At 43.2% G+C, this 26,969-nt stretch overlaps 1 protein-coding gene across 6 annotated transcripts in view; it reads right to left on the bottom strand.

Moving 5' to 3' along the window:
• Positions 1-26,969, bottom strand: part of GABRG3 (gamma-aminobutyric acid type A receptor subunit gamma3) — a 1,125,049-nt gene that overhangs the window by 59,622 nt on the left and 1,038,458 nt on the right. For 5 of the 6 annotated variants that reach the window (XM_077296878.1, XM_077296883.1, XM_077296880.1 and 2 more), the window contains one exon: positions 8,542-8,738. In XM_077296878.1, the coding sequence (XP_077152993.1) occupies positions 8,542-8,738 (197 nt within the window). The remainder of the gene's footprint in view (positions 1-8,541; positions 8,739-26,969) is intronic. The other variant, XM_077296881.1, reaches the window with a different exon arrangement.

The following is a 26,969-nucleotide window of genomic DNA, read 5'->3' as shown; positions in this document are numbered from 1 at the left end:
ACCTTGAACCGGGTGGTGCAGTGCTTCCTGAAAAATTATCAGGGGTTACCAGCCCTGCTCCTGAAGGTACAAAGACTTTGCTCGCACATTCGCCGGTCGCCCTTACACTCCAGCCGTATGCTGAACCATCAGCGATCACTGAATCTTCCCCAGCACTGCCTAATAATCGACGTTGCAACAAGGTGTAACTCCACACTGCACATGGTTCAGAGGCTGTGCGAACAGAGGCGTGCTGTAATTTATTTGTGAGAGGATACACATACACGGGCAGGCACTTGGATGGCAGACATGGAGTTGTCTGGTGTGCAGTGGTCGAAGCTACAAGACCTCTGTCAAGTCCTTCAGTGTTTTGAGGAATGCACATGGCTGGTAAGTGCAGACGACGCCATCATAAGCATGAGCATCCCACTAATGCGTCTGCTGATGCAAAGTTTGACGCACATTAAGGAGCAGGCGTCTGCAGCCAAGGAGGAGGGAAGTCTTGATGACAGTCAGCCATTGTCTGCTCAGGGAACTGTCCTGGATGAGGTGGCAGACGAAGAGGAGGAGGAGGAGGAGGATGATGGGGATGAATATTTATGGGAGGATGCTTCTCAGGGGGCAATAGAAACTGGTGGCGTTGCAAGGTCAGGTACAGGGTTTTTGCGGGACACAAATGATGTTGATTTGCAAGAAAGTGCTCCTCAACCCAGCACAAGCAGTGAATTGACACCTGGAACATTGGCCCACATGGCTGAGTATGCCTTGCGAATCCTAAAAAGGGACTCTTGCATTATCAAAATGATGACTGATGACGATTACTGGTTGGCCTGCCTCCTGAATCCACAATATAAAGGTAAATTACAAAATATCATGCCACATGAGAACCTTGAGCAAATATTGGCTACCAAACAAGCAACTCTTGTAGACTGTTTGGTTCAGGCATTCCCAGAACACAGCGGCGGTGATGGTTCTCACACGAGCCATTGGGGGCAACATGTCAGAGGTGTTAGAGGTGCACAAATCCGAAGTGACGTTGGACAGAGGGTTTTTATGACCAGGTTATGGAGTGATTTCACAATGACCGCTGACATGACAGGTACTGCTGCATCAATTCAAAGTGACAGGAGACAGCATTTCTCCGGTATGGTTACAAACTACTTTTCCTCCCTTATCGATGTTCTCCCTCACAGGTCATTCCCCTTTGATTACTGGGCATCTAAAATAGACACCAGGCCTTAATTTGCAGAATATGCATTACAGGAGCTCCCTTGCCCTGCTGCTAGTGTGCTATCAGAAAGAGTCTTCAGTGCTGCTGGTTCAATACTGACCGAAAAAAGGACACGTCTGGCTACCCAAAATGTTGATGATCTAACCTTCATTAAAATGAACCAATCATGGATTTCAAATTATTGGGCCCCACTTTCCCCTGCTAACACGTAGCTTGCCTCTAAAATGTCTTGCTTTTGGCCTCCTCTTACTGACTGCTCCAATTCCTCCATTTGCAGCTGCTGAATATCCACCATAGGCCATTTTTATACCTCCCTAAATGGGCCGCGGTCACCACCTGGTGCAAGCACCCGTGCGAGTGCCGTTTCCTTGGACAGGTGGGTGTGCCCACTCTTGGGCGACGACACTGGCACAGGGTCCCTCATAGTACAATGAAGTGTCTCTGATGGTGGTGGTGCACAACCAACGTCAGACACACCGTCGTAATATGAGGGGCCCTGTGCCAGTACCGCCGCCCACGAGAGAGTGTTCCCCCCAGCTCGAACAGTGCTCTACCACTTGCGAGACTTACCTCTCCCTGCTCCACCACTGTGTAGTCTGGGCTGTTAAATCCTTCAATGGCACTGCCAATACAAATTTGTTGAAATGATAGATGATAGTTAAAATATACAGGGGCCCTGGCCTCCATTTAGACCAGTTAATACTTTGTGCCTACTACCACTGTCTGCTACTCAGCAGAGGAGCCCACCCCTGTACCTAGCTATGGCACCTGTTTATTCATGAACAATTTTTTGGCAGACATTTAGCCCACTTTATTATTTGGGCCTACTAACTGTGTCTGCCGCTCATTACAGTTGTCCTCCACTGAACAAAGCAATGCCGCCTGTTTAGTCCTGCTACCACATTTGAACTGCATTTAGCCCACTTTGTTATTTCAGCCTACTAACTGTGTCTGCCGCTCATTACAATTGTGTTATGATCTGGTGGCCTAAGAGCAGCATGAGACGTACTCTGGAGAAGGTGGTACCTGTACTGACCGCAGACCCTGAACTTAACACCGCAACTAGAAGTAGCCGTGGAATGTACCTAGCGCTCCCTAGACATCTCGACACAGCCGAAGGTCTAATTACCCCTAGAGATAGAAAAGGGAAAACTATCTTGCCTCAGAGAAAATCCCCAAAGGATAGACAGCCCCCCACAAATATTGACTGTGAGAGGAGAGGGAAAAAACACACAGACTGAAATGAGAATTTAGCAAAGGAGGCCACTTCTAGCTAAATAGAAAGGATAGGACAGAGTACTATGCGGTCAGTATTAAAACACTAGAAAATATCCACCACAGAAAATACAAAATCTCCACAGCTAACTAAAGACATGGAGGGTATATCTGCATTTCCAGAGATACCAGCTTGGCTAAACAAATCCTTATACAGACCAAGCTGGACAAGACAAAAACATGGAAAAGAACTGAACAATAAGGCCACAGCATGTGGACAGCAAAAATCAAGGCCAGAACTTATCTTTGTTGAAATGAGCTGCAAAGCAGAAGAGACCAGGCAGGGATGTGAATCCTCCAGGAACAATGGACAATTGGCACTGACTAAAGGGTGGAGCAAGACTAAATAGCCCAGCCAAAATTGCAAAAAGTGAACACCTGATATATGCTGCGATTCAGAGACAGCAGCGCTACCACTTACAACCACTGGAGGGAGCCCAAGAGCAGAATTCACAACACAGTTGTCCTCCACTGAGAAAAGCAATGCCGCCTGTTTAGTCCTGTTACCAATTTTGAACTTCATTTAGCCTACTTTATTATTTGGGCCTTCTATCTGTGTCTGCCGCTCATTACAGTTGTCCTCCACTGAACAAAGCAATGCCGCCTGTTTAGTCCTGTTACCAATTTTGAACTTCATTTATTCTACTTAATTATTTGGGCCTACTAACTGTGCCTGCCGCTCATTACAGTTGTCCTCCGCTGAACAAAGCAATGCCGCCTGTTTAGCCCTGTTACCAATTTTTAACTGCATTTAGCCTACTTAATTATTTGGGCCTACTAACTGTGTCTGCCCCTCCTTACAGTTGTCCTCCACTGAACAAAGCAATGCCGCCAGTTTAGTCCTGTTACCAATTTTGAACTGCATTTAGGCTACTTAATTATTTGGGCCTACTAACTGTGTCTGCCCCTCATTACAGTTGTCCTCCGCTGAACAAAGCAATGCCGCCTGTATAGCCCTGTTACCAATTTTGAACTGCATTTAGCCTACTTAATTATTTGGGCCTACTAACTGTCTACCCCTCATTACAGTTGTCCTTCACTGAACAAAGCAATGCCGCCTGTTTAGCCATGTTACCAATTTTTAACTGCATTTAGCCTACTTAATTATTTGGGCCTACTAACTGTCTGCCCCTCCTTACAGTTGTCCTCCACTGAACAAAGCAATGCCGCCTGTATAGCCCTGTTACCAATTTTGAACTGCATTTAGCCTACTTAATTATTTGGGCCTACTAACTGTCTGCCCCTCATTACAGTTGTCCTTCACTGAACAAAGCAATGCCGCCTGTTTAGTCCTGTTACCAATTTTGAACTGCATTTAGCCTACTTAATTATTTGGGCCTACTAACTGTGTCTGCCCCTCATTACAGTTGTCCTCCGCTGAACAAAGCAATGCCGCCTGTATAGCCCTGTTACCAATTTTGAACTGCATTTAGCCTACTTTATTATTTGGGCCTACTAACTGTGTCTGCCCCTCATTACAGTTGTCCTCCGCTGAACAAAGCAATGCCGCCTGTATAGCCCTGTTACCAATTTTGAACTGCATTTAGCCTACTTTATTATTTGGGCCTACTAACTGTGTCTGCCCCTCATTACAGTTGTCCTCCACTGAACAAAGCAATGCCGCCTGTTTACTCCTGTTACCAATTTTGAACTGCATTTAGCCCACTTTATTATTTGGGCCTACTAACTGTGTCTGCCGCTCATTACAGTTGTCCTCCACTGAATAAAGCAATGCCGCTTGTTTAGTCCTTTTACCACATTTGAACTGCATTTAGCTCACTTTATTATTTGGGTCTACTAACTGTCTGCTGCTCATTACAGTTGTCCTCCACTGAACAAAGCAATGCCGCCTGTTTAGTCCTGTTACCAATTTTGAACTGCATTTAGGCTACTTTATTATTTGGGCCTACTAACTGTGTCTGCTACTCAATACAGTTGTCCTCCGCTGAACAAAGCAATGCCGCCTGTTTAGCCCTGTTACCAATTTTGAACTGCATTTAGCCTACTTTATTATTTGGGCCTATATCTGTTTCCTCCTCATCCTGCCCATTGCCCAGCCACTGCTAGATGAGTCTTCTGGTACATTGACCCAGACCACTACATTCCCCTTGCACTCTGCACAGCTAGAATCTGACCCTGCTGAAACTCAGGTTCCCCTTCCCGCATACTATACCACCTTACATGGGGACAAAGAGGAAGGTGCAGATGAAAGTGAAGGTTCCTTCATCAGGTGGGGAGGCATACTCGTTGGCGACGTCACTGGCACAGGGCCCCTCATAGTACGCAAAAGTGTCTCTGCCGGTGGGAGGCGCCACCCGCCGTCAAACACACCGCTGGACTATGAGGGGCCCTGTGCCAGTGCCAATGCCAACGAGTGGGCCCCCTGCTTTCTCAGGATCACAGCACTTGCAAAGTTGAAATACTTACCTCTCCCTGCTCCACTGCCGTGACGTATTCCGCATTTCATGGGCCCACGAAAATCTTGAGCCAGCCCTACCCCCCACAACTTTAGCCAAATCTCTCTTGCACAGATACAGCCTTAATAATGTTAGGGAACCTGTCACCCCCCTCCAGTTGTTTTTAACTAAAAGAGCCACGTTGTGCAGCACTAATGCTGCATTCTGTGAAGGTGGCTCTTCTTTTTGTGACGTGCCCCCCCCGGACAGACTAAAGATATGGTGCGAAAATTCTAAAAATTAAAATTGCTGCATCGGAAAGGAGCACAAAAAGAAGAGCCACCTTCACATACTACTATATGGTTATTGAGAATTTGGTAACTTCCGATACTTACCCAGGTCTTACTGTGGACTGGTTGGTTTTCCTCCTTTTTACATGCAGTAATTTTTCTATGTATTCTGTCATGTATGTATTTTTTCGTTTGTATGTTATTATATGTTTGAAATTTGGAATATAATAAAATATTTATACATCTTTTACATATTTTTGGTATCTATGCTCCTTTTTCGCTAATGTCAATATATTCTAAATTAGGAGTGATACACCTCTATATATAGAGATCTTTCTATGATTGGGAGAGCTTTTGGTAGTGAACATGCTCTCAGCCAGTTATACTGCTACATGCTTATCAATTATTGTATTTGCCACCTTCACATAATGCAGCATTAGGGCTGCACAAGGTGGCTCTTTTAGTTAAAAACACCAGAGGGGGGTGACAGGTTCCTTTTAAATGGTAATCAGTAACTCAGTGACTCTCCTGACACTATCTCTGGCTCTCAACTAAATGTATATTATTCTCTTTTCCTCATACACTGATCTTCACTGTTGTGATGTCAAAAGCACACTATATCTATACAGGATTTCAGCGTTTTATGGCTTTCTAACCCTATGACTAAGCTGTGAGTTGTGACTTCTGCTCACTATGCAGATTCACCAAAAAATGTCGGCTGGATTCCCAGTCTTTGCTTTTATAGAGACTATGATAGTCCTTCCTCACTAGCTGTGCTATTTTATGTGATGTGATTATTCAAAGACATTATGGGATGCCTGCTCAGCTTTATCTAAGGTCCTGTAAGCCTTCTTTGACTGATGCAATTTCTGCAATGTATAAAATGGTTGCAGGCAGTTTAGGTGACTTGTGCAAAATACATTGTAAATAGTTTAAAGTTGCCAGGTTATGAAAATTTCTAAAACACATTTCTTTTGCAACAAATCAATTCACTCATCTCTTCTGTCTTCAGAAACATTATACATTTTTTGTTGCTAAGGAGGCATGGATCTGAATGCTTAAGATGAAGTATACCATAAAATGAGGTCCTATTAAGGCTCAGGACAACCTAGAGGTTTAGAGCCAGTCGTAAAGTGAAGGTAGGAGCTAAAGAAAAATAAAACATAAATGTGTCTAAATTATTGCTGCTAGTCAATGCACAGAATGAAAAAATAATATTAGCTTGACATATAAACATAATTTTATGCTTTCATGGAATGTACTTCTTCCAAAGTAAACACATTGAAATGGCTGAAAAAAAAACTTTTTTCAATGACAACTAATACATAAAAAAACACTTTTGTCTACCTTGAATTGTTTTTCATTCAAACACGATAAACTTACAATACTGGATATTCCTTCATTTAAAGAAACAAGTCCTGTTCTTGTAATAAAATATGTGGTTCAAGTGAAAAGAATAAATATTTGTCAGAGCAGCCTCATTAAACATTGACACATTTATTGCTTTTACTTTAGCCTGTCCTCAACTTGAATACTTTAAACCCACAGCTGAACACTTTAATTTAAGCTAGCCACAATCTATATTAGAAAAAAATATGAAACACTTTTTTTACTTTCCTTTTTTCACTATTGATGCTTCTGTACTACTTTTGATTGTTAATATCACAATTTCAAAATGTTACTTCCTAAGTATCTAGACTTTACCTTACGCTTTTACTTTGCTTAACTATTTATGGGGTGATTTTTTTTCCTGTTCTTGGAAAGGCCAGTATTGCTTATATGAACACTTGGCAAATTTGGTGTCTGGACTGGAGGAGGGCTATTTTAAGCTGTTATCTACGCTGCTGACTTGCCAAACAAGCAGCACTGCTGTACTTGACTTTAACTTCTTAATGACGCTGCCAATTTCCATTTTTGCATTTTTTGTTTTTCCTATCCTTCTTCCCAAAGCCATAACATTTTCATTTTTCTGTCCACAGTCATACAGTGTGGGAGCTTGTTTTTTGGGGATCGGTTTGTTCTTTTGAGATACATCATTCAATTCACCACATAGTGTGCTGGAAAGCAGGAAAAATATCAAAATGGGGATAAATTGAGAAAATAATGCAAATTAAACATTTTTGGGGGCAATTGTTTTTACTGTGTACATTTTGTATTTAAAATTACATCACAATATAATGTTCCTCATCAGTACGATTACAGTGATGCTAAATGGGCAGCATGATGGCTTAGTGGTTAGCACTGCAGCCTTGCAGCACTGAGGTCTTGGGTTCAAATCCTACCAAGGACAACATCTGCAAGGAGTTTGTATGTTCTCTCCGTGTTTGCGTGGGTTTCCTCTGTGTACTCCGGTTTCCTCCCACATTCCAAAGACATACTGATATGGAATTTAGATTGTGAGCCCCATCAGGGACAGTGATGATAATGTGTGCAAACTGTAAAGCGCTGCAGAATATGTTAGCACTATATAAAAAAAAAAAATATGTATATATATATGTCCAGTCCAGTCCAGTCTTTGTATTATTTTTTTGTGAAAAAAACACCACTTTGGGATAGATATGATATTTTCATCACTTGTTACAGCATTTTTTGTAGTATTACAGTGACCAAAAAAAATAATTTGGGCATTTTAACATTTTTTTCGTTTATGGTGTATTTTTTATTATCTTTATTTTTAATGGGGAAAAGGGGAGTTATTTGAATTTTTATGGGTCTTTTTCTTATTTTTTTAAATCTTTTTTTTACTTTATCCCCTTGAAGGTGTGATCATGTCATTGCTTGGGCTATACACAACAATGCCACAGCATTGATGTATATAGTAAAAATCATTGTCTTTGAATCCTGTCCACACACTGGGGTTTCAAGGTATGTCTGTAATTCAACAGATCCTCTGCTGTCATAGCAAAGCATCAGCGATCATGGCGAGCTGATGGAAGAATAGAATGACACGCCCCCATGCAGTCACATGTTAAATGTTATTGTCAGAGTTTGACAGCAGCACTTAACAGGTTAACAATCACCACACTTGATTGTTGCAGACAGGTTTTGGCTGTAACATAGCCATTACCTGCCGACTAAGGGGCAGCCACAAACTGTAAGCCTATTCCATAAACCCACTTCTGACTTCCACTGCACTTGTGTGGCGGATGTCGTGGAGAGGTTACAGTTAGAATAGAAAAAAACTAAAGTGTTCGGCAAGCGAGTGATTTCCACTGCAAAATCTGAGGTGGTTAATGCAGTATATAACATTTTAACCTAGATATTGGTCAACATTTCACATATTATGTTAATAAGTAAGCATATTATTGTTTATATATTGTACACAATAAAGATAATACCCATAAAACAGAGAAAAGCAGTTTGAACTTACCGATTTTTTCTTTTTTTTACATCTTGGCTTTTTACAGCTTGAATAATAATTAAGCGCTGCATACTCCATCAGTGCCGCAAATACAAATAAGAAACAGACTGTCACAAATAGATCCATGGCGGTGACATATGATACTCTCGGTAAGGACTTTCTTGCTATGGTACTTAATGTTGTCATTGTCAATACTGTAGTGATACCTGAATGGAGAAACAAATCCACTCAGCTTACAGTAGGAAAACTGATACAACCATGACAAATTTTCTGGAAAACCAACAATCAAAATATTTTAGTAGAAATTATTGCAAGATAACTATGACAATATTGCTAAACATTGTAGGCCATTAACTGGGAATGAGGTTAATCCGCCTCAGGAAATTTGAAGTTAGCTTTTAAGGTGTTTCAAGTGTCATTTACATTTTTACTTTACGGATTTCTATCTTTTTCTCTTAAATGGATTCAGTGAACATAAACATAAACTAAGTTAAGCAGTTTAAACATATCTTGATTGGTGAAAACCAAATTAGAATTCTTTAAAGCACTGAAATTGAAAGTCTCTTTATGGTAGTCCATTGATGTGCAATGTCTCTACCTTTCTACACTGAATGGTCCCTAGCCACTCCCACCACCCCTAATAATTTTGTAAATCATGGCTCGTGTGTCACATGAGGCATGCTTACTGACTTGTAAGATAGGCCAACCTTTTTTTTATCTTTTTAAAGACAAAAGAAAAATCTCCAAAATTCAGAAATTTAAACAAAATTGCCTGCCACATTAAGCTTGCACATTGTTAAAAGTTTACCTATCTTTCACACTTTTATGTTGTAATAGCCCAATTTTAGACCTTTATATGCCAAGCAAACATGGCTTTTAGTTATCACCACTTGCCATCTGTTTTCCCTTAGCCAAAATCGGAGTGTTAAACGTATCTTTTTCAGGCAAATAGAGGGTTTGCAGTATTGATATTTGTGGAGAGTTTATACGCCACAAATCTAATTTTTGGGGAAAAACTTGGCAAAGCTGGTAAGTTTAAATATCAAATGATCCACTCATGTCCAGATACTGGAGCTGTCGCTCAAAGCAGAAGGGATGTGCTGGGGAGATTCAGTACAAAGAAACTGGAAACACAGAACAGGATGAGACAACTTTCCGGAGAGTTTCATTTATAGCCCATTAAGGTTTAAGACATGTTTTCCTAGATTTTTCAAGTAGGGTGACAATGTACTTAGGTACATTTATACCTCGGTAACCCTGACTAATGTAACGCTGTCTGCAGTTTTCAATTTGCAAAACCATTTCAAACTGAAATGTGTATAAATGTCCAAAATATTACATCGAATTTAGCAAAAAGAGTAAATATAACTCTCAAAAACATGTCAAGCCTGAAGAAATTATTTGACGTGTTGGCTTAAAAACTGTTGATAAATGTTATTGAATATGCATCACAACAGCTTATAAGATTACCCCATGATGTTATACAGTAATAGATTTAAAAAAAAATGGCTTTATATGTGTAACCTTGATATCCACAATGAAGAACCTTGTTGTGGTGTAATTGTTTGGATATAATAGATGTTTAGTGCAACACCATGTGTTATTCATGACTCACAGATTCTCAATTATGATTTTCTAGGAGAATGACTGAATACCTTGAATTGTGGTTCTTACATAGACTATAATCCAAATGAAAAGTATGAAATCTTAGTAGTAAAGGTTAAAAAATATGAAATGTAAAAATATAAGCTTAGAAAGAAATATTCTAGCTTTACATTAATCTTGCCTAACAGCAAGTAATAAAATTGGCTTTACTTATCTACTGCTGCTTCAGCGTCACCTCTCTGCTGCTCTCTTCTATTCTTTGCTGACAGGGCTGTCTCTGCTAAGTTCTATCTATAACATGTGATAACTGCAATGAGCACTCTAAAGAAGTGCATATATTTTATTTACTGCTAGACTGCGGTGTGAATTAATTTAGCCAAATATACAGTATATGGGAAGAAAACTCTACAGCAGTGTGGAAAGGTTATCATAACTGACTAGGCAGGATAGAGACCAAATTCAAGTAGAGAAGATGTTACCTGTGAGTCATTGTTTATGATGTTATGCACTACATCTATTACTGTATTTGATCATAGATTAACTTTTATCTCACCATTATATGGTCACTGTTTAGTGATGTTATTAGCAATATTGGTCTTTAATGGCACTGTGCACAAGTCTTTGACTGAAAGTTCAATGTGTATCTGTCCACTACTATGTGGATCAGTGTTTATGTGCTTCATTTTTATATTATTTCATCTGTTGATTGCATGGCTTGCCAATTTATATTGAATTTGTCTGTAGGATCAACACTCATAAGTCATCTATATTGGCATGCAGGTCATAGAAAGGTGATCTAAATGACACTTTTATATCTGCAATCTGAAGTTTTAGTTCCAGAAAAATTCATGCTTTTTATAAATGGAAATTATCTGTTCAGGACTATGGTCAGGACACTGATCGGCATGAGAATCTGCCTCCAGAGCTCATGAAATCAAGATTTACCAGTGTGAGACGTGGACATGTTTCGAGTTCCTGCCGCTGCACAGGGGGAATCTCGAACCATCTACGCTGCGGTCTCCCACGTCGGTCCCAACGTCTGGCTCAAGCTGATTCTGTGTGGCTGGTTACTGCTGTCCTTTCAGGCTCAGCCATTGTAACCAGTTCTGATCAGCGGTGGGCAGGCGTCCCTGGGACTAAGTCCTGCTTTTCTTCTTCTGAGCATGCACAAGGGACTACCTCTCATTGGAGGTCGGGGGTCACATGCTCAGGCCCTGTAGTAGCTCCTATTGGACCACTAGGAAGGTCCTGGAGAGCTTCCACTATAAAAGGTCCCATCCCTAGTGTTGTTGACTGTTCGCGAATGGTGGAAGCTACCTAGCGCCTGACAGTGCTATTCTGCACAGCTAGCACAAGATACAGCATCTGATAGCAGTGACCGCCAGTGCGGCACAGTGTGCTAATAGAGCGCTTTCCTGGCCCAAGTCTGGGTGGTTAGTGGCGTCCGCCAGAGAAGCACTGCACGCACTCTTGTGCATTAAATTATTATTTCTGTTAATCTCTGACACCCCCAGTAGCGGTGTTGAGCGCAAGAGATCTAGAGGAACTCTAATCCTGAGACTTGGGACAGAGTTCTGTGACTCTTTGCTTGCGGTACTCTTTGTGCGGTACGGTGGCCCTGTGACGCAACAGGGTTCGCTTTCTTCATACCAGGTGAAGCTTACCCGTGTGTGTATCCACATTATACCGCCATATAGTCCGTCATTACTCAGCAGCAGGTCCCATCTCTGCACGGTGGATCCCGGGCTGCGAACGCACCTTATATCACCCTTGTAATTATTTGGTGCGTTCCACTAGCCCTAACACACAGTGCACTAGAATTGAACTTTGTCTCATAGTAAACACATTTGCAGCTGCAGCTCTCAGAGCTGTCCTGTATTGTAACAATACTGCAACATTGACTGCCTGAGAGATGGAGTCACAAGCCCTAAGAGGAACCTGCAGATGTGTCAGCTATTATCACACACAGCCCTACAGTGATATCAGGAGAGCAGAGAGCAGGCATTACACATTACACTGGTAATGGCTCTTTCATTTAAAATAACCTCTGGAGGCAGATTGCCATGCAGATCAGTGTCCGGCCAATAGGTATCACGTTATACAGCTTCCTATGAAATACATTACCATGTAAATGGCTTAGGTAGTTCGATCCTAGAGACAGATGCCCTTTAAAGGAGTGGAGTATCATCACACAAACTGTACCTCTTTGCAGCACTCATGAACTCTGGACGTGATGTCACTACTATGTTCTTGTAAAAAAAAAAAACTGATGAGTAATGGATAGGAGGACTCAGGCAGTAGTTATTTTCAAGCCTTTGGACAATTTTAAATTGAAATTGTAATACATATTTAAGTAATATTCTAGTATTACACAAATTGACCATCTCCATGGGATACTGGATGTATAGCGTGTTTCATGCAAACACTGTGATTTCTGTGTAAACTGTATGTTGCAATATTATGAGACTTGCTTACAGGTAGCATTTGATTAGTTAATTTTCTCTCTATGGGGATTGTTTACATAACTCAGCTCTGCTTGTTATGCAAAAGTTTTTGGAAAGACCTGGATAAGCTTCCCTAGCAGTTAGCCAATGGCAGAAGCTGGAAAGAGTAATGGAAGAGAGAAGTCAGTAGAGTAAGGCAGATTGCAACAAGGAGATGAAGATCCGCACCTGACTGCTGAGTCTGAAAGGAACCAAGGAAAAAGGAGAGGAACTGAAAGTCTTCAGATTGGAAAGACTCCTAATGCCCCTTCAGGAGGAAAAAAACACCTCAGAGGAGAAGCACAGTTCAGGCCCAAGTAAGGAATATTGAATGAGGATTACAGAGGAACAGCCTGAGAACTAGTGAATTGAATTGATAAAACAAGTATCTCACAGAGATCTGCCTGTCCACATGTAAGGGTTGACCTTCAACTTTGAGTGTAAATTTAAGCATCAATTACCTACTGCTTGTATATTGATATTTACCCCATTATTATTAGTAAAAGGACTGCCCTTTCCAAGCTAAAGGTACCATCACACTTAGCGATGCTGCAGCGATATAGACAACGAGCCGATCGCTGCAGCGCCGCTGTTTAGGTCGCTGTAGAGACGTCAAACACAGCAGCTCCAGAACGATGCAGGAGCGATCCTGTGACGTAGCGGTGACTCACTTATTGTTCTCACAGGTCGTTAGCTCCATGTAAAACATTGCTGGCATCGTTGCTTTTGCTGTCAAACACGACGATACACGCTGACCTGACAACCAAATAAAGTTCCGGACTTCTAGCTCTGACCAGCGATATCACAGCGGGATCCAGATCGCTGCTGCGTGTCAAACACAACGAGATCGCTAACCAGGACGCTGCAACGTCACGGATCGTTGTCATTCTCGTTGTAAAGTTGCTGAGTGTGAAAGTACCTTTACACTGCTCTTTTATTACTGGGGATTAGCTGCACAAACAACCATCACTACATCATACTCTACCTAAAGAGGCAGCTACTGTGCAAATCACCATTTGTCTCTTAACCCTCTCTGATGTGTGCAGATTTGGGATTCTACACACCTGACATCGCAACAAACTATTTCACAATCTTTTTTCATATATTTTTATTGGAGGAACTTTGTACTGTATATTGTGTGTACTTGGAGAGGGGGAAGAGGCTCATCATGACAGAAAGCTTGGCCACCATGACAGATTACAGGAGCACAAACTCTTCCCCTGCTGTATACCACATGAGGTTTGCCGCACATTTACCTTTGGAATTGATTAATAGATTCTCTTTAATGGGTTAAAATTAAAGATGATATACTTAAAAGTAAAGACACATAAGTCAAAAACAATTGAAATTTGCCATAAGTAATACTTTTTAGCACCTTTTTAGTACATTCATCAATAAATTGTGTACAGTATAAAAAGATTTAAAGATACTCTATACTTTTAGTCAGACACTTGTAAAATGGTCTTGCCTCCTAGGGTTTCAGATGTAGCAAGCACCATATTAATCCCTTTCTGACATAATAATCCGTCCATGTGCCCTGGGCCTATTTGACCAGGGATGAATTTTTATGTCATCGCAAACGACCGCTCACATGGGTGGTGCACGGGCGATCGCCGCCAGGTGTCAGCTGATTCTGATAGCTGACATCTGGCACTAAGTGCCAGGAATGGTCATGCACCATTCCCAGAACAATAGATCGCAATCGCAACATTCTGGGAGCTGGCAGAGGGATGACAGCCCTCTGCCATTAGATCAGAGACCCCGCATTGTGACATGGGGCCCCGAATGTTGCCATGGTGACTCGATGTTGTCATGATGACATCCGGGTCACCATAGCTAGGAAAGTTGCTTGATCATGCGCAGTGCATGATCAGCAACTTTCCTTGTCAGTGCAGAGCTGACAGTTTGCTTACAAGCGATCAGCTTGCAAAAAATGATAATCCCATAGTGGGGCAAAGTTAAAAAAAAAAACAGAGCAGGTGGAGGCGTTGGTCTGCTCCTTTCACCCAAATGTACCTTCCAAGTTATCCCCCAAGTACCCTCACTTGTATTCCCTTCCTTTGAGGTCCATGCTGTCAGACTCTACGTCCCCTTCTCCATGCGAGTGGCGGTGGTGTATCGTCCTCCTGGCCCCTCTCATCAGTTCCTGGATCATTTTGCCACCTGGCTTCCACACTTTCTCTCTTGTGACACCCCCACCCTGATCATGGGTGATTTCAACATCCCCATTGCTTCTCCCCTCTCCCCATCTGCTTCTCACCTTTTATCTCTAACCTCCTCTTTCGGCCTCTCGCAGCATACTAACTCTCCAACGCATGAAGATGGAAATTCCCTTGACTTGGTCTTCTCCCGGCTCTGCTCAGTGGATGATTTCACAAACTCCCCTCTCCCGCTCTCTGACCACAACCTTCTTTCATTCTCTATCAAGAACTGCCACCCCGCTCAGGTCACCCCCACTTTCCACACTTATAGAAACATACAGGCCATTAACACCCAGAAACTTATGAAAAACTTGCAGTCCTCATTGGCCCCAATCTCCTCCATCTCATGTCCTGATTCTGCTCTGAAGCATTGCAATGAAACCCTGCAAAGTGCCCTGGATGAAGCTGCTCCTCCTATACATAGAGCAACTCGACACAGTCGGTGACAACCGTGGCACACGCTGCAAACACATTTCCTGCAGCGGTGCTCCAGGTGCGCCGAACATCTGTGGAGAAAATCTAATCTACCCGAAGATTTCATCCATTATAAGTTCATGCTAAAAACATACAACTCTGCCCTTCACCTCTCCAAACAAACCTATTTCAACACCCTCATCACCTCACTGTCCAATAACCCTAAATGTCTCTTTGACACTTTCCAGTCCCTACTCAACCCAAGAGAGCAGGCCCCAGCCACAGATCTCCGCGCTGACGATCTGGCCAATTACTACAAAGAAAAAATTGACCACATTCGACAGGAAATCATCTCCCAATCTCTTCATACCAGGCACTGTCCTCCCTCCCCCACTGCATCTAGTTCACTCTCTGACTTTAAACCAGTTACAGAAGAAGAAGTAAGCAGGCTCCTTGCATCTTCTCGCCCGACCACTTGCACCAGTGACCCCATTCCGTCACATCTCTTCCAGTCCCTTTCCCCGGCTGTCACCTCTCACAACAAAAATATTCAACCTTTCCCTCACTTCCGGTATTTTTCCCTCCTCATTTAAGCATGCCATCATACATCCATTACTTAAAAAACCCTCCCTCGACCAAAACTGTGCCGCTAATTATAGACCTGTCTCTAATCTTCCCTTCATCTCTAAACTCCTGGAACGCCTGGTCCACTCCCATCTTACCCGCTATCTCTCACATAACTCTCTTCTCGACCCTCTTCAATCTGGCTTCCGCTCTTTACACTCTACTGAAACTGCCCTCACTAAAGTCTCTAATGACCTACTAACAGCTAAATCTAATGGTCACTACTCCATGCTAATTCTCTTGGATCTTTCCGCAGCATTCGACACTGTGGATCATCAGCTCCTCCTCACTATGCTCCGCTCCATCGGCATCAAGGACACCGTTCTCTCTTGGTTCTCCTCCTATCTCTCTGACCAATCCTTCACTGTATGTTTTGCTGGTTCCTCCTCCTCTCCCCTTCCCCTTACTGTTGGGGTTCCTCAAGGATCAGTCCTAGGCCCCCTCCTCTTCTCTTTGTATACTGCCCCTATTGGACAAACAATCAGTAGATTTGGTTTCCAGTACCATCTCTATGCTGATGACACCCAATTATACACCTCTTCTCCTGTTATCATGCCGACCTTTTTAGAAAACACCAGTGATTGTCTTACCGCTGTCTCTAACATCATGTCCTCCCTCTATCTGAAACTGAACCTGTCAAAAACTGAACTCCTCGTGTTCTCTCCCTCTACTAACCTACCTTTGCCTGACATTGCCATCTCCGTGTGCGGTTCCACCATTACTCCCAAGCAACATGCCCGCTGCCTTGGGGTCATCCTTGATTCTGAGCTTTCATTCACCCCCCACATCCGATCACTAGCTCGCTCTTCTTATCTGCATTTCAAAAATATTTCTAGAATTCGCCCTTTTCTTACTTTCGACTCTGCAAAAACTCTTACTGTCTCACTTATTCATTCTCGTCTGGACTATTGTAACTCTCTACTAATCGGCCTCCCTCTTACCAAACTCTCCCCACTCCAATCTGTCCTGAATGCTGCTGCCAGGATAATATTCCTCACCAACCGTTACACCGATGCCTCTACCTTGTGCCAGTCATTACACTGGCTACCCATCCACTCCAGAATCCAGTACAAAACTACTACCCTCATCCACAAAGCACTCCATGGCTCAGCACCACCCTACATCTCCTCTCTGGTCTCAGTCTACCACCCTACCCGTGCCCTCCGCTCCGCTAATGACCTCAGGTTAGCATCCTCAATAATCAGAACCTCCCACTCCCGTCTCCAAGACTTTACACGTGCTGCGCCGATTCTTTGGAATGCACTACCTAGGTTAATACGATTAATCCCCAATCCCCACAGTTTTAAGCGTGCCCTAAAAACGCATTTGTTCAGACTGGCCTACCGCCTCAACGCATTAACCTAACTATCCCTGTGTGGCCTAATTAAAATAAAAAAAAAAAAACAAAAAAATAACATAATCAGGTTCCTCGCATCGTGTTCTCATACACTTTATGCATTCAATAGCCTCTGTGTCTGTACTACTACATACTTAGGCTGTTAACTGGTTCATGCAGCTTTACATGAACACCCGAGCCTTACACTATGGCTGGTCCAAATAACTAAAGCAATTGTTACCATCCACCTCTCGTGTCTCCCCTTTTCCTCATAGTTTGTAAGCTTGCGAGCAGGGCCCTCATTCCTCCTGGTATCTGTTTTGAACTCTGATTTCTGTTATGCTGTAATGTCTATTGTCTGTACAAGTCCCCTCTATAACTTGTAAAGCGCTGCGGAATATGTTGGCGCTATATAAATAAAATTATTATTATTATTATTATTATTATTTTATTTATTTATTTATTTTTTTTAAGTAGTTGTAAAAAAATAATAAAAACAATTAAAAGATATTGCATCTATAAATAAATATTTGTATGAGAAAAAGTATAAACAATAAAGGTAGACATATTTGGTATAGCCACATCTGCAACGACTTGACCTATAAAATATCCTTCTATTTAACCCCTTTAGTGAACACCATGAAAAAAATAAAAAACAAGACAAAAAAACATGTTTTATCATCATTCCGCCAAACAAAAAGTGTAGCAAAATGTGATTAAAAAAACAGTTATGAATAAACATAGTACCGCTGAAAAAATCATCTTTTCCCTCAAAAAACATGCCGCCATACAGCTCCATCAGTGGAAAAATGAAAAGTTATAGCTATCAGAATAAAGTGATGCAAAAATAATATTTTTTTCTATAAAATAGTTTTTATTGTGTAAAAGCGCCAAAACATTAAAAAGATATAAATGAGGTATAGTTGTAATCGTACTGACACGAAGAATAAAATTGTCTTATCAATTTTACCACTCACAGAACGGCATAAACCCCCTCCCAAAAAAAATCCTGAATTGCTGGTTTTTGTTCATTCTCCCTCCAAAAATTAGTATAGAAAGCAATCAAAAATGTCATGTGCCTGAAAATGGTACCAATAAAAACGTCAAACTCATCCCGCAAAAATCAAGTACTCACATGACTCTGTGGGCAAAAATGTGGAAAAATTATAGCTCTCAAAATATGGCGATGCAAACACAATTTTTTGCAACAAAAAGCATCTTTTAGTGTGTGGCAGCAGCCAAACAAAAACCCGATATAAATCTGGTATAGCTGAAGTCGCCTAGTCACTTATACCGCACAAGGAATGACGTAAAAAATAAAACCAATTCTTCACCTGCTGTTGATTTTTTCATTCTGCCTCCGAAAGATCGCAGTAAGGCTCAGCGCACATTTATCTTGCACTCTGCAGTGAGCGCTTACACCGAGGTTTCCATGCAAATCATTGAAATATGTGATTAAGATGGAATCTCTGGCGGAAGATCCCTAACTTAAGGTAGAATGTTCTCAATAAAAGCTTCTACTCAATCCACAAAAAATAGCAAGCCCTCCCTCAGGTCTTTTATGTGTCAATGGAAATATAGGGGGCTTCAACGTTACTGGTAGTACAAAGTCTCTGGAAAAGCAAAATGGCTCCATAACCCTCCAAAAGTAATTGAGCAAATTATGTGCTCCCAAATCAAAATGCTTCTTCCCTTCTGAGCCCCACAGTGTACCTAAACCACATGTAGCATCCACATGTTTGGCATTTCTGAAGTGATGAGACCCTCCTAACTTACGGGTGCATGTATCCAGAAGCATTCCTCCCAAGTGTCTACATATGGCTAAAGTACTACTATGCCACATTATTGGCACGTTCATTAGAAATTGTGGGACAAATTATGGTGCCATTTGTACCCACTTCATATGTGAAAATTTAAAATCTGGAGCTAAAACAAAACTGTGGTGGTAAAAATGTAGGTTTTTTTCTTCATTGTCCAATGGTATAAAATTCTGTGACACACTCCTGGTATCATTATGATCATTGCACCCCTAGATTAACTCATTGAGCGCTGTAGTTAGTAAAATGGGGTCACTTATGGAGAGCTCTGCTGTTCTGCCACCCCATGGGTTCTCCCAATGGGTCATGGCACCTGCAAACCATAATAGTAATATCTGGCACTTCTTGCTTTCTGAGCCTTGCACTGTGGCTGAAAAATATTTCCTGATTACATGTAGTGTATTGGCGCACTTAGGAAAAAATGGACCTCAGTTTGCTGTAAAAAAATCCCGATTAGCCCTTAGGATTATGAGCCCTTAGCTCAATGGTATAAAATTCTGTGAGGCACATGTGGTGTCAATATGATCACTGCACCCCTAGATGAATTCATTTGGGAGTGTAGTTTGTAAAATGAGTTCACATATAGGGGGTTTCTGTTGTTCTGGCACCTCGAGGGCTCGGACAATATGACATGGCACCCTCAAACCATTCCAGCAAAATTTGAACTCCAATATGACACCTCTTCCCTTCTGAGCTTTGCATTGTGCTTCAAAAGTAGTCTTCCCCCACATATGGAATATTGACATACTCAGGAGAAATTGCTCTACAAATTGTATAGTGCAATTTCTCCTGTTACTCTTATGAAAATGCCAAATTTGTGGCTAAAATAACATCTTTGTGGGGAAAATGTGATTTTATTACTTTCATGGTTCAACGTTCTGAACTTCTGTGAAGCACCTGGGGTTTCAAGGTGCTCACCACACATCTAAGTACCGTATGTTCTGGTGTATAAGATGACTGGGCGTATAAGACGACCCCCAACTTTTCCATATAAAATATGCAATTTGGGATATGCCCGCTGTATAAGATGGGGGTCATCTTATACGCCCAGTCATCTTATACGGCGTGTGGTTCCCAGGGTCTGAAGGAGAGGAGACTCTCCTTCAGGCCCTGGGATCCATATTCTTATAAAAAATAAAGAATAAAAATAAAAAATATGGATATACTCACCCCTCCGAGAAGCCTGGCTGTCACCGCTGCAAGCGTCTGCCTCCGTTCCTAAGAATTGCAGAGCGTGAAGGACCTACGATGACGTCACTGTCTTGTGATTGGTCCGTGACGGCTCATGTGACCGGTCACCTGACCGCGACGTCATCGAAGGTCCTTCACGCTATGCAATTCTTAGGAACGGAGGCAGACGCTTGCAGCGGTGACAGCCAGGCTTCTCGGAGGGGTGAGTAAATCCATATATTTTTTTTTTATTCTTTATTTTTTACATGAATATGGATCCCAGGGCCTGAAGGAGAGTTTCCTCTCCTTCAGACCCAGGGAACATCCAGGATCGCTCACTGCACACGCCGTACCCGGCGTATAAGACGACCCCCGACTTTTGGGACAATTTTTAGGGGTTAAAAAAGCCGGATTACTCACCGGTAATGCTCTTTTAGTGAGTCCACGACAGCACCTCACTGGAGAGAGGGATCCACCCCGCAGGAACAGGAAACCTACCGAGAAATAAAAGGGGGCGGTCCGCCTCTCCTCCTCAGTTTTGATTTCAGAGTACCCGGAGGACCGCCAGTATTAGGCAAATATCATTTATTTCATTTTTCAAACTTATTTGCTTATGATTAAAATAATTTTTACTCAATAGTATGTACTATATTAATCTAGGGAGGGATGTAAGCGGGTGCTGTCGTGGACTCACTAAAAGAGCATTACCGGTGAGTAATCCGGCTTTTTACTCTTCGCCACGACAGCACCCCACTGGAGATCTTTCAGAGACCATCACCTAGGGAGGGGACCACCGTGCTGAGGACAGTCCTGCCAAAGTCTAGGTCAGAAGTTGACTATAGGTCTAGCCTATAGTGGTTATAGAATGTAGAAGGATTTGACCATGTTGCCGCCTTACATATAGTTTCAATCGGGACGTCTCCCCTCTCTGCCCAGGAGGATGCCATCGCTCTGGTAGAGTGTGCCGTTATGCCTTCCGGAGGGTTCTCTTTCCTCGCGGAGTAAGCCAGTCTGATAGACTCTCTGATCCACCGGGATAAGGTGCTTTTTGTTACTCCATGACCCTTCTTGTGATCCTGGAAGGAAATAAACAGAGCCCTACACTGTCGCCAGCTGCTGGTCCTTTCAATGTATTTTAACACTACTCTTTTAACGTCTAGAGTGTGATATTTCTGTTCTTCAGGAGTGGAGGGATTACTGAAGAAAGTGGGCAAGATTATTTCTTGTGACCTATGGAATTTTTTTGCTACTTTGGGAAGGTAGGAAGGGTCTTGTTTAAGAATTAACTTATCCTGAAAAGTTAACAAAAAAGGTGGATCTATAGAGAGTGCTTGGATGTCACTGATTCTCCTAGCTGAAGTCAGTGCTACCAAGAGGGCTGTTTTTTGTGATAGACATTCAATGGGTATTGAGTCTATTGGCTCGAATGGAGAGTCTATTAGGGCTTGTAAAACTAAATTTAAATCCCAGGGTGGAATCCTAGGTATGTTAACTGGATTTATTCTTTCGCAGGCTGTGATAAATCTGGATACCCATCTATCTCCCGCAATGTTATGGCCATAGAGGGCTCCTAGTGCTGAAACATGAACCTTTAAGGTGTTTACAGTTAAACCTAGTTCTCTCCCTTTTTGAAGAAATTCCAGGATAGATTGTATCGGAATTTCTGATGTGTTGGTAGATGTATGGAATTGTAAGAATTTCTTCCATATTCTCGTATAAATTTTTGTGGTGGAAGGTTTTCTACTCTGGAGAAGTGTGTCAATCAACCCCCCTGAGAATCCTCTCGATCTTAGCATCTGCCTCTCAAATTCCAGACCGTCAGATGGAGACTGTCCACCTGAGGGTGGAAAAATGGACCCTGGAAGAGAAGGTTGCGTGTTGAGGGGAGGACCCAAGGATCTGAGACCGACATGGTTTGTAGCCACGAGAACCATGGTCTCTTGGGCCAGAATGGAGCTATCAGTATCACTTTTGCTCCTTCTTCTCTGATTTTGCGTATGACTTGGGGTAGTAATATGATCGGAGGAAAAGCGTACGCCAGACTGAACTGCCAAGGGGCTTGGAGAGCGTCCAGATTGTCCGGATGATCCGCTGGAGATAAGGAGGCAAACCTCCGGACTTTTCTGTTTCTTCTTGTGGCGAAGAGATCTATTTGAGGACGGCCCCATAGGGATATTATGTCCAGAAAAATCTGCTGGTTTAGGCACCACTCCCCTTGTCTCAAGGTGTGTCGACTTAAAAAGTCTGCCTGCTGATTGTTTTCTCCTCTTATGTGCAGTGCAGTAAGGGATGTTAGGTGACTTTCTGCTAGATTCAAGATTTCTGTAGCAGAAGACATCAGAGTCTCTGATCGCGTGCCTCCTTGCCTGTTTAGATATGCCACTGTGGTGGTGGTGTTGTCGGAAAGGATTCTGACGTCTTTCCCCCGAAGCTGTGGGAGGAAATGGTATAAGGCGTATTTTACTGCATTTAGTTCTTTAACGTTAGAGGAGCTGCAGCTTTCCTCCATGTTCCATAACCCTTGGCAAAAATCATTCCCCATATGAGCGCCCCATCCATGAGGACTGGCGTCAGTGGTTATGGTATGAGATGGTGTTATTACCCATGGAACACCACTCATCAAATGATTTGAGTCTAGCCACCACGCTAAGAAAGATAAAACCTCCTGAGATAAGGTTATTTTTGCATTTAGGTGACCAAATAACCGTCTATCTTCTTGTAAAATTTGATGTTGTAGTGTTCGAGTATGGTATTGAGCCCATCTTACTGCAGGTATACAAGAGATAAGAGACCCTAGTAACGACATAGCTTGTCTTAGGGATATACATGGATTATTTATCGCGGCTAGGACTTTGTGCCTGATCAGTAGTATCTTTACCTGAGGCAGAAGACACTTTTGAGATATGGAGTCTAGATGGAACCCCAAGAACGCCTGACGGGAAAGCGGAGTGAGTCTGGATTTGTTGGTATTGATGATCCAGCCCAAGTCCTGTAGAGAGGAAATTGCGTGAGCTAAACGATCAGTACATTGAGTAACTGAATTTCCTATTACCAAAAAGTCATCCAGATAGGGCACAATTAAAGTCTCCTTCTGGCGAAGGTAGGCCATCACCTCTAGCATTATCTTGGTGAAGATCCTCGGCGCTGTTGAAAGGCCGAAGGGCAAGGCCGCATACTGGAAGTGACGAATCTCGTTGTTGATTATTACAGCCACCCTGAGGAATTTTTGGTATCTGTCATGAATAGGGAGATGATAGTAAGCATCTTTTAGATCAATGCCCCCCATCATACAGTTTGGAAAGAGGAGTTTTATAGTGGACCTAATGGACTCCATCTTAAATGTATAGTTTTCAATAAATGAATTGAGTTTTTTAAGGTTTATGATTGTCCTGAAAGAACCGTCGGGCTTGGAAATTAGGAATAAGGGAGAGTAGAATCCCCTACCTTCCTGTCCCACCGGAACTTGGACTAAGACCCGTTTTGATAATAGGGTTTGAATTTCAAGCTCTAGAGCCTGTTGTTGTATAGGCGAGCTGAGGGATGTTATAATATAAGACTCATGGGGAACACGAGAGAATTTTAGTTTAATTCCATCTCGGATGATATTTAAAACCCACGAGCTAGATGTTATTTTTTCCCATTGAGTGGTGAAAAACTTCAGTCTGCCCCCAGCTGGTATATCCTCAGTATTTGTTGTCTTTTGGGGGGTTGGGTCTTCTAAACATGGTACCTCTCTGCTTGTCGTCTTTAGCGGTCCATGTTGTAGACCTATCCGTTTGCCTCCTTTTGCCAAATGGTCTCCTTTTAAAGGCTCTCCTGTAAAAGGGAATAGAGGAATCAGGAAAGGCTTTCTTCCTGTCCTTTGCCTTTTTGAGTATCTCGTCTAAGGTTTTACCAAAGAGGTACTCACCCTCACATGGGATTGCGCATATTTTAAATTTAGATTGCGCGTCCCCTTTCCAGCTTTTCATCCATAGCGCTCGTCTTGCGTTATTCACAAGACCTGCAGATCTTGCTGTCAAACGGAGTGAGTCGGCGGAAGCGTCTGCCATAAAGGCCGCTGCTCCTCGTATTAAGGGGATGGCCTCCCGTAGTTTTTCTCTTGAACTTTTATTTTCAATTTGCTGGTCTAACTGATCAATCCAGATGATCATTGACCGGGCAGCGCAAGTGCTGGCTACTGCAGGTTTGAATATTCCTGTAGCCGCTTCCCAAGAACGTTTAAGGGATGATTCAGCCTTATGATCCAAAGGATCAACCAGTAGTCCCGCATTCTCCACAGGTAGAGTGGATTGCATAGAGGTAGAGGCTACAGCTGCGTCGACCTTAGGGACTTTGGTCCATGTAAGAAGCTCCTCGTCACTAAACGGATATTTTCATTTTGACGCTGAGGGTAGAAAGCTTCACTGATCCTGCTTCTCCCACTCTCTTTTAATTAATGTTTTCACTGCTGGTATAACTGGAAAACATCTCCTCTTTCTCTCTGCCAAACCCGCGAACATTATGTCCTGCGTGGTTTGCGCACCCTTAGTTTCCTCACACCCCATGGTATTTCGAATTGACTTTACCAAGTTGTCCACACTGTCTAAGGGAAAACATGAGCGTCCCTCGATCTCTGATGAGGATGATGATGATGAACATGATGATAGGGAGGCGTCTGATAGTACAGGTTGGTCACTATCGGAGTCTGACACAGGTGTTGGTGTTTTGGACTTAGTACTGCGTGGTTTGTCCTGGGCCATATTTTTTAGTTCCTCCCTAATAATGGCCCGTAAGTCCGTAATGGACACTGCTGCTCCCTGTGTTGTTTCCTTAAAACAGTCCTTGCAAAGTTTTTTGGGGTATGAGTCTGGAAGGGGCTGGCTACACAAGGCACATTCCTTATGCTTCGTTTTTTGTCGCTTTTTGGACTAAGTGTAATAAGTAGAGAGAGAAAGAGAAAAGAGAGAAGTAGGGAGACAACGTCAGCTTAATAGGCAGAGTTCACAAACTCACCCAGTGAAGCAAATAATACCGGATCAGAAGGCCGAGATCCTGTTCTGGATCCGTCGCTTTTACGAGCGGTCTCCGAGGATCCTCTGGCATGATCTTTGGCGGGGGGTACTGGATCTCCAGCTGTGGGGTCCATGGCACCTGGGGATGACATCTCTGCATCACCGTATTACCGTTCATGTACGGTTTAAATAGTGCGCCCAAAATTTTATTTTATTTTTTCTTCAGTGCGCATGCGCAGATCGGCGCTGGCTCCCCCGCCCTAGATCCGGCCTAGGCGCCCCGTAAGTCCACCATCCATTTCCGGGGTAGCCTGCATTGCGGCGGTCGGCGCATGTGCGGTCCGGGATTTCCGGATCGGACCGCAATAGGAGTGCAGCCGCTCTCTTACCTGCAGCCGGCTTCCTCATACTGCCATACCGCCACCGCAGATGATGCCAGGCGGCCTTCCCCAGACCCGGCCGTCTGCGTGCCCCTTCAGACGAGGAGGGAGCCATCTAACGGAACTCCCCTGATGCTGCTTCTGAGCCGCAGCCCCTGCCGTTCTCATGGATACCGCGCAGGCGGCATGCTAGCCCAGGTATGCCGTGTAGTCCTGTTGTTCCTGTACGTTCCCGCAGGAACAGGAAACCTAAACTGAGGAGGAGAGGCGGACCGCCCCCTTTTATTTCTCAGTAGGTTTCCTGTTCCTGCGGGGCGGATCCCTCTCTCCAGTGGGGTGCTGTCGTGGCGAAGAGTAAAAGTCGTCTTATACGCCGGAAAATACGGTACATTCCTTAAGGCATCTAGTTTCCAAAATGGTGTCACTTGTGGGGGTTTCTACTGTTAAGGCACATCAGAGGCTCTCTAAATGGGACATGATGTCTGCTAATGATTCCAGGAAATTTTACATTCAAAAAGTCAAATAACCTTCCTTCACTTCCTCATATGGGGAATCGGCATACTCAGGAGAAATTACACAACAAATTGTGGGGTCCATTTTTTCCTGCTACACATGTAAAAAAAAATTGTATCTGAATTACATTTTTACAGCTTCCTCATGTACAGCATGAGCCCCACACAGCCTCCCAATGTACAGCATGAGCCCCACACAGCTTCCTCATGTACAGCATGAGCCCCACACAGCCTCCCAATGTACAGCATGAGCCCCACACAGCTTCCTCATGTACAGCATGAGCCCCACACAGCCTCCAAATGTACAGCATGAGCCCTACACAGCCTCCCCATGTACAGCAAGAGCCCCACACAGCCTCCCCATGTACAGCAAGAGCCCCAGGCAGCCTCCCATGTACAGCATGAGCCCCACAAAGCCTCCTCATGTACTGCATGAGCCCAAGTTTCCCCATGTACTGCAAGAGGCCCCACACAGCCTCCCCATAAACTGCATGAGCCCCACACAGCCTTTTTATGTACAGCATGAGCCCCACAGTCTCTCCGCATACTGAATGAGGACCCACACAGCCCCACATATACTGATTGAGCCCCACACAGCCTCCCCATATATTGCATGACAGTATGCAGCCTTCCCATAGCCTCCCCATATGCAGCATGACACCCCCATAGCCTCCCCATATGCTGCATGACACCACAATAGCCTGCCCATGTGCAGTATGTAACCCCCATAGAATCCCCATGTTCACCCCCATAGAATCTCCTTGTTCACCCCACATAATCCACATATTCACCCCATAGAATCCCCAAGTTCAGCCCATAGAATCCCCATGTTCACCCCATAGAATCCACATATTCACCCCATAGAATCCCCAAGTTCAGCCCATAGAGTCCCCATGTTCAC

Source organism: Ranitomeya variabilis, chromosome 3 (assembly GCF_051348905.1).
Source record: "Ranitomeya variabilis isolate aRanVar5 chromosome 3, aRanVar5.hap1, whole genome shotgun sequence".
Lineage (NCBI taxonomy): Eukaryota > Metazoa > Chordata > Amphibia > Anura > Dendrobatidae > Ranitomeya > Ranitomeya variabilis.
Note: the sequence above shows the minus strand (reverse complement) of the source record. Positions and strands in the feature narration are given on the sequence as shown.